This window comes from Leucoraja erinacea, chromosome 6 (genome assembly GCF_028641065.1).
Source record: "Leucoraja erinacea ecotype New England chromosome 6, Leri_hhj_1, whole genome shotgun sequence".
Taxonomy (NCBI): Eukaryota; Metazoa; Chordata; class Chondrichthyes; order Rajiformes; family Rajidae; genus Leucoraja; species Leucoraja erinaceus.
In genome coordinates, this window is record NC_073382.1 from 27389103 (window position 1) to 27397651 (window position 8549).

The following is an 8549-nucleotide window of genomic DNA, read 5'->3' on the forward strand; positions in this document are numbered from 1 at the left end:
CCGTTGGCTATGTTTCCCCAACGGCGTTTGCGGGGAGGGGGGGGGAGGAAACGGGATAGATTTGGGAGGGAAAGGAGAGCGGGGGTAGGGGGTGAGAGATGGGGAGAGGGGAGAGAGATGTGTGGGAGGGGGGATAGGGAGGGAGGGGAGGAGGGAGGGAGGGGAGGGGAGGGGGGGGGATGGGGAGAGGGGTGGGGGGAAGAGTGGGTAGGGAAAGTGGAGGGGAAGGGGGAGAGAAGTGGAAGAGGAAGAGTGGGCAGGGAGGAGGAGAGGGGTAGCGGGGAGTGATGGAAGAGGGATAGAGGGAAGGGGGTGGGGGGGGAGAGAGGGTAGGGGGTGGGGTAGAGAGGGAAGGGGTGGGGGAGAGAGGGGGATGTGGGAGAGGGGTGAGGAGAGGGGGAGGAGGGGAGTGGGAGAGAAGTGAAGAGGAGGGAGGGAGGGGTAGATGGGTAGCGGGAGTGGTAGAAAAGGGACAGAGGTGTGGTGGAAGAGGGACAGAGGGGTAGGGGAAGGGGTGGGGGAGAGAGGGGTAGCGGGAGGGGAAGAGAGAGGGGTGGGGTTGGGAGAGGTGTGGGATAAGGGGATAGAAGTGGCAGTATGGAAGGGAGGCGGGGGAGTGGTGGAAGAGGGACAGAGGGGTAGAGGGAAGGGGGCGGTGGTAGAGAGGGAAGGGGGGTGGGGGAGAGAGAGATAGGTGGGAGAGGGAGAGGGGTGAGGAGAGGGAAACATAGAAACATAGAAATTAAGTGCAGGAGTAGGCCATTCGGCACTTCGAGCCTGCACCACCATTCAATATGATCATGGCTGATCATCCAACTCAGTATCCTGTACCTGCCTTCTCTCCATACCCCCTGATCCCTTTAGCCACAAGGGCCACATCTACCTCCCTCTTAAATATAGCCAATGAACTGGCCTCAACTACCTTCTGTGCCAGTGAATTCCAGAGATTCACCACTCTCTGTGTGAAAAATGTTTTTCTCATCTCTGTCCTAAAGGATTTCCCCCTTATCTTTAAACTGTGACCCCTTGTTCTGGACTTCCCCAACATCTGGAACAATCTTCCTGCATTTAGCCTGTCCAACCCCTTAAGAATTTTGTACGTTTCTATAAGATCCGCCCCCAATCTTCTAAATTCTAGCGTGTACAAGCAGAGTCTATCCAATCCTTCATCATATGAAAGTCCTGACATCCCAGGAATCAGTCTGGTGAACCTTCTTTGTACTCCCTCTATGGCAAGAATGTCTTTGAGCATTGGACATTGTGACATCACACGATGGAATGTTCACCATGGGCTGGGGCTCCTGCAAAGGCATATGTAAATGAATCCATTCCGATTGGACATCTGTGAACATTGGGCATTGTGACATCACACAATGGAAACCTTCACCAGGGGCTGGGGCTGGGGCTGCTTCTATGGGTGAGAGGCCAGTTTATTTTTGAAATATTGGGGGGCGGGGGGAGGATTTGATTAAAAACGTGTACTTAAACACGACGAAATGTAATGAGGAGCGGATACTTAGAAAGAAAAGTGAAATCTCTACCGAAATGGAAAAGATTTCGGCGATTCTGCGTCTGGTTTCGGAGTTGCAGTGAATCAAAGGAAGAAATGCAGCCGGCAGCCGTACATGTAAATGGATCTATTCCGATTGAACATCTGCGTGCATTGGGCATTGTGATTGTAAATCTGCGAGCATTAGGCATTGTGACATCACACGATGGAAACAAATCAAAAGGCAGAAAGGCAGCCCGATGGCAGCCGGTCGGATGGCACCGATAGTGTTATATATTAACTAGACCACCAAGTGCAGACCCGTTGGGTCTGTTCCCCAACGGCATTTGCGGGGGGGGGGGGGGGGGGGGGGTGAGAAGAGTGGGAGGGAGGGGAGAGGAGGAGGAGGAAACGGTAAAAGGGTATAGATTTGGGAGGAAAAGGAGAGCGGGGGTAAGGGGTGAGAGATGGGGAGAGAGATGTGGGGGGAGGGGGGGATGGGGAGGGAGGGGGGAGGGAGGGAGGAGGGGAAACAGTGGGGAGGGAGAGTGGAGGGGAAGGGAGAGAGAAGTGGAAGAGTGGGGAGGGAAGAGGATAGGGGTAGGGGGAGTGATGGAAGAGGGACAGAGGGATAGGGGGAATGGGCATATGTAAATGAATCCATTCCGATTGGACATATGTGAACATTGGGCATTGTGACATCACACAATGGAACGTTCACCAGGGGCTGGGTTTGGGGCTGGGGCTGCTTCTATGGGTGATAAGCCTGTTTATTTTTGAAATATTGGGGGGGGGGGGGGAGGGGGGTGGGGGGGGGGGGGGGGAAGGATTTGATTAAAAACGTGTACTTAAACACGGCGAAATGTAATGAGGAGCGGATACTTAGAAAGAAAAGTGAAATCTCTACCGAAATGGTAACGATGTCGACAATTCTGCGTCTGGTTTCGGAGTTGCAGTGAATCAAAAGAAGAAATGCAGCCGGCAGCCGTACATGCAAATGGATCCATTCCAATTGGACATCTGCGAGCATTGGGCATTGTGATTGGTCATCTGCGAGCATTGGGCATTGTGACATCACACGATGGAAACGAATCAAAAGGCAGAAAAGGCAGCTGGACGGCAGTCGGTCGGATGGCACGAGAGTTTTAGATAGATAGATAGATAGATAGATAGATAGATAGATAGATAGATAGATAGATAGATAGATAGATAGATAGATAGATAGATAGATAGATAGATACACACACACACACATATACATAAAAAACAAACATTAATAATGCAATAATAACATCAATAGTCTATGTAGTTCAGACCTTATTGGAGGCTGTTGTGTTAAATAGCCTGATGGCTGCAGGGAAGCTGTTTCTGAACCTGGATGTTACAGTTTTCAGGCTTGTGCATTCTTCCTGGTGGCAGGGGTGAAATGATTGTGTGACCATGGTGGTGTGGGTCTCTGATGGTGCTGGTTGCTTTTTTGAGGCAGCAACTCCTGGAGATCTCTTCATTGGTGGGGAGGTCAGATCCCGTGATGGACTGGGCAGTGTTCACCACTTTTTGCAGTCTTCTCCACTCCTGGACATTCAAGTTGCCGAACTAGTCCGTGATACAACCAATCAATATGGTCTCTCCTGTACACCTGTAGAAGTTCAAGATAATTCTTCCTGACATACCGCATCTTCACAATCTTCTCAGGAAGTTGATGGGCTTTGATGGCCCATGAGGTGTTGATGGGCTTTCTTTATAATTGCATCAGTGTGCTGGGTCCAGGGAAGATCTTCGGAAATATTGCATGCCCAGGAATTTGATGCTTTTGACTCTCTCCATCACCGTCCCGTGGATACAGACAGGTTTGTGGGTCCTCATCCTCTTCCCAAATCCACAATCAGTTCTTTGGTCTTACTGATAATGAAAGCCAGGTTGTTGGGCTGGCACCATTTGGTCAGTTGATCGATCTCACTTCTATACTCTGACTTATCACCATCTGTAATTCGTCCAACAACGGTAGAGTGTCATCAACAAACTTGAAGATGGAGTTCACAATGTGTCCAGCTACACAGATGTGAGTATGGAGTGAATAGAGCAGTGGGCTGAACACACAGCCTTGAGGTGCGCTCATACTGATAGTTTTTGAGGAAGACGTTTTTTTGCCAATTTGAACAGTGTGGTCTTTTGATTGAGGAAGTCGAACATCCAGTTGCAGAGAGATGTGCAGAGACCCAGTTCCGTGAGCTTGGTAACTAGCTTGGAGGGATGATGGTATTGTATGCCGAACTTTAGTCTATAAACAACAGCCTGATGTATGTGTTTTTATTGTCCAAGTGATCCAGTGCAGTGTGGAGAGCCAGTGAGATTGCACCCTCAGTTGACCTGTTGTGGCGGTAGGTAAACTGAAATGGGTCTAGATTCTTGTTGAGCTGGGAGTTGCTATGCACCATAACCAACCTCTCAAAGCACTTCATCACCACAGACGTTCATATCACTGGTCGATAGTCATTGAGGTATGTCCCCTTACTCTTTTTAGGCAATATTGATGCCCTCTTAAAGCAGGTGGGAATCTCAGACCTCAGTAATGACAGGTTGAAGATGTCCCCAAAAACTCCACCAGTTGCTCTGCATTGGTTTTGAGAACACAACCAGGTATACCATAGGGCCTAGACGCTTTCCGAAGGTTCACCCCCTGAAGGATCTTCTGACGTTGGCCTCTGTGACTGTGTTACCATCAGGGCATATGTTAACTGTTATTATGGATTATTTTAATGACCATTTTCTATAATCAGAAATATTCACAGAAAACAGAGAATAGATATAGGAAAATAACCAGGTGGTAAATTGCCAAAATGATGGGAACAAATTGAGAAGGATTAGCAGCGATAGTTTATTACAGTTAGCATTATACATTATATTTTTTGTGACTGGGATAAGAACTACTTAAGTACGATGATTGGACAGAAATTTCATTGGTAACATTCTAACGGAGTTATGATCAAGATAGATGAGGGAAATAGTGCATTCAAGGACTTTGAAGAGAAACTAATGATTGACATGATTTTACTTCCAATTTTAATGACATTTAGGTAAATTGGCAAACAAAATGAAATGTTTCCAAGAGCAAATGTTGCAGTATTTTAACTAATACCGTCTTATAAAAACAAATGTTGGTGGAACCACTAATAAGCATGATTTTATTTTAATTTATAGCTTGTTGGGAAGGAAGTTGTTGTAGTTCTCAATGTTACATTTCTTAACATGAACTGTTGTAAATAGAATCCATCAATCCAAACATATATATCCAACATTTCCCATCACAGCCGCTTATTCCCTTCATATTATAATTCAGAATCTACCTACCCACTTCTCCTATAGTCCTACCCACTCTCACAATCTTCATCACACCACTCCACCCAGCAATTCCATCACATTTCCACATACCAATCTTTTCCCCACTCTGGATCATTATGTCATAAGAAACCATGCAATGTTAATAATATGAATAATATGGAATGGAAAATAGTTTGGTTCATCGGACGGACCTTCTGATGATAGATGGGTGGGATGTGTGATGTGAGTTTTCATTGACTTTGAAAGCATTTAAAGTTGGATGAACAACTTTACTGACCGTTTTCTATAATCAGTAATATTCACAGAAAACAGAGAATAGATATAGGAAAATAACCAGGTGGAAAATTGCCAAAATGATGGGAACAAATTGAGAAGGATTAGCAGGGATAGTTTATAGTTCTTGAACTTAATTAAAACATACAGTAAAGGGGGAACATAGCGTCACTTCGAGATTTAAAACTGAAAATGGATATTTTCATTATTGTTAGTAACCAAAGTTATCAACGTATAATTTTTTGTGTGTTGGAAAAAAAATATATAGTAGCATAGCTGGTAGACCTGCTATCTCACACGCCAGAGATCTGTGTTCGATTCTGTCCTTGGGCACTGTCTGTGTTGAATTTTCACATTCTCCCTGCAAGCGTGTGGGTTTCCTCCCACATCCCAAAGACGCATTGGCTTTGTAGGTTAACTTGTCTCTGTAAAATTGCCCCTAATGCGCAGGGAGTGGGTGAGGAAAGTGGGATAACAGAACTTGTGTGAATGGGTAGACGTAAATGCTGGAGAAACTCAGCGGGTGAGGCAGCATCTATGGAGCGAAGGAAATGGGTGACATTTTGGGTCGAGACCCTTCTTCAGACTGATGTGTGGGTGGGGGGCGACGGGAAGAAGAAAGAAGAGGCGGAGACAGTGGGCTGAGGGAGAGCTGGGAAGGGGAGGAGAAAGCAGGGATTACCTGAAGTCAATGTTCATACTGCTGGGGTGTAAATTGCCCAAGCAAAATATGAGGTGCTGCTCCTCCAATTTACGGTGGGCCTCACTCTGGCCATGGAAGAGGCCCAGGACAGAAAGGTCAGATTCGGAATGGGAGAAAGAGTTGTAGTGCTGAGCCACCGGGAGATCAGGTTGGTTATTGCGGACCGAGCGGAGGTGTGGGGCGAATCTATCGCCTAGCCAACGCTTGGTCTCACCGATGTAGAGCAGCTGACACCTAGAGCAGTGGATGCAATACATGAGGCTGGAGGAGGTGCAGGTGAACCTCTGCCGCACCTGGAAAGACTGCTTGGGTCCTTGAATGGAGTCAAGTGGGGAGGTAAAGCGACAAGTGTAGCATTTCCTGCGGTTGCAAGGGAAAGTGCCAGGAGAGGGGGTGGTTTGGGTGGGAAGGGACGAATTGACCAGGGAGTTACGGAGGGAGCAGTCTCTGCGGAAAGCCAACAGGGGAGGAGATGGGAAGAAGTGGCCAGTGGTGGGATCCCATTGGTAGACAAAGCTGGAGAAAATCAGCATCAATGGAGCTAAGAAATAGACGACGTTTCGGGTCCAGCCCCATCTTCAGATTGATGTCGGGGGGGAGGGAGGGGAGGGGGGTGGGGAACACGAAAAGAAAGGAAGAGGCTGAGACAGTAGGCTGTGGGAGTGCTGGGAATGGGAGGGGAATGAGGGAGAAAGCAAGGACTACCTGAAATTAGAGAAGCCAATGTTCATACCGCTGGGGTGTAAACTACCCAAGCAAATATGAGGTGCTGCACCTCCAATATGCCAGAGTGAGGCCCAGGACAGAAAGGTCGGATTCGGAATGGGAAGGGGAGTTGAAGTGTTGAGCCACCGGGAGATCAGTTTGGTTATTGCGAGTTGAGTGGAGGTGTTGTGCGAAGCTATCGCCAAGCCTGTGCTTGTCTCACCGAGGTTGATCATATGCTGAATAATCCAACCATATTTTTGTTTGGAAGTGCATGCAAGAGCTAAAAGCATCCTGTGCAAAGATGGATGGAATTCCAGGAAGTGTAGACAGTCAGGTCAAAGAATTGGTCAGTTTGCTGGTTTTTGGGGGCAAGCAAACTTCACCCGAGTCCTTCAAGGAATGGCTGTCTTCTCAATTTGCAAGTCACAGTGAACTTCAGATCCTTTTGAAAGATTTGGAAATGAAAATCCTTACAAATCTTACTCGACACTGGATCGAGACAAAACAACTGCCAGATGCACAGGTAGCTGCTTGTGCAGTGAACAATGCAGGGATCAGTGGCATTTCAGAGGAGCAAGTACATGTAATATTTGGCAATGCTTTAAAACTGTACAGTGAAGATAGGACTGGAATGGTGGATTTTGCTTTGGAATCTGGAGGTGGTAGCATCTTGAGCACACTTTGTTCTGAAACCTATGAGACTGCAACAGCCGTGATGAGTCTTTTTGGAGTTCCACTTTGGTATTTCTCTCAGTCTCCTTGTGTAATAATTCAGCCAGATATTCATCCTGGAAACTGCTGGGCATTCAAAGGATTCCAAGGTTATTTGGTTATTCGGCTTTCTGTGGAGATCTATCCTTTTACTTTCACTCTGGAGCATGTACCAAAGTCTCTTTCACCAGCGGGCAATATTAGCAGCGCACCCAAAGATTTCAGTGTTTACGGTCTAGAGGATGAGTATCAAGAGGAAGGTGCAGTCTTTGGAAAATACACATATGACCAGGATGGAGAAGCAATACAGACTTTCTTCATCGGGGAGAAAAGCTTGAAGAAATACCAAATAATTGAACTCCGAATATTCTCCAACTGGGGACATCCGGGGTATACATGTCTCTAGCGGTTCAGAGTACACAGTGACCTTGTGAATCAGTGAAATGTCGATTGTGCTCGTATTGTAAAAAAGATTGTGTATATACTGGAAGGTTCGGGGCTATGTTCTGGACTCTGGAATTTGTTCTTGGGAACTGTGGCATGAATAACGCATATTGTTGAATCGCCTACTATCGGATGCTTTCCAAAAACTGCCAGCTGTACTGTTAACGGCTTTGTCATCTTTTTTAGAGCATTTCTTTGTCTCAATTTTATTTTGGTGAAAGTCTGGTGTTTGTGTCGTGAAACAGCAGTATCGAATGCCTTTCTATTTGGAAAGGGGGTGCGGGATGGAACTTGTACAGAGCATTTTTATTAGATATTGGATAATGCTTATTTGTATATTGCACAAAGGTCCTTGTATTTGTAAAAAGGAAGATTCAAAGGTATGAACTTGTATTAACCAATATAATTATATATTTAACTTTCGGCCTAAAACCTGTGGCCTATGTAGAAAGACTTGGAATATGAAATGCACTCTTTGCAAACTATATGAAACTGGTCATATTTCAGCCTGTAAAGTGGAATTAGGGATTTGGGGAAAGGAACTTTGTGAAACAAATAATATAAATTGCATTAATTGCAATGTGTAAAAAGAGTTGAGATACTGTATTATAATTTTGCTGCATGTCATTGTGGTATATATCATGTTGTAGTGCGTGGGTCTCAAAATGAGGCAAGTAGTCCGAAGTTTGAGAAGCACTTTACTTTAATTCCTCCCGGTTCAGGGGAAGACGAAACCAGGGAAAGATGGCACCCAAACCCTGCCTTTTATAGCCTCCGGCTAAGGACCGCCTCCGGACTGCACCACTCCTGTGCTGAGGGGTTCGGCAGTATAATGGGACGACCCTTAGGAGCCGCCACAGGACCCCCCCCCCCAGAACC

General features: G+C 46.4%; 1 protein-coding gene across 1 annotated transcript; it reads left to right on the top strand.

Moving 5' to 3' along the window:
* The first annotated feature begins 6497 nt into the window (after positions 1 to 6497).
* On the top strand, positions 6498 to 8295 carry LOC129697980 (SUN domain-containing protein 1-like). Its single transcript, XM_055636786.1, is given in 1 exon segment — positions 6498 to 8295. A coding segment is annotated over 1 exon segment (882 nt). The 5' UTR covers positions 6498 to 6786; the 3' UTR covers positions 7669 to 8295.
* Positions 8296 to 8549: the final 254 nt, after the last annotated feature.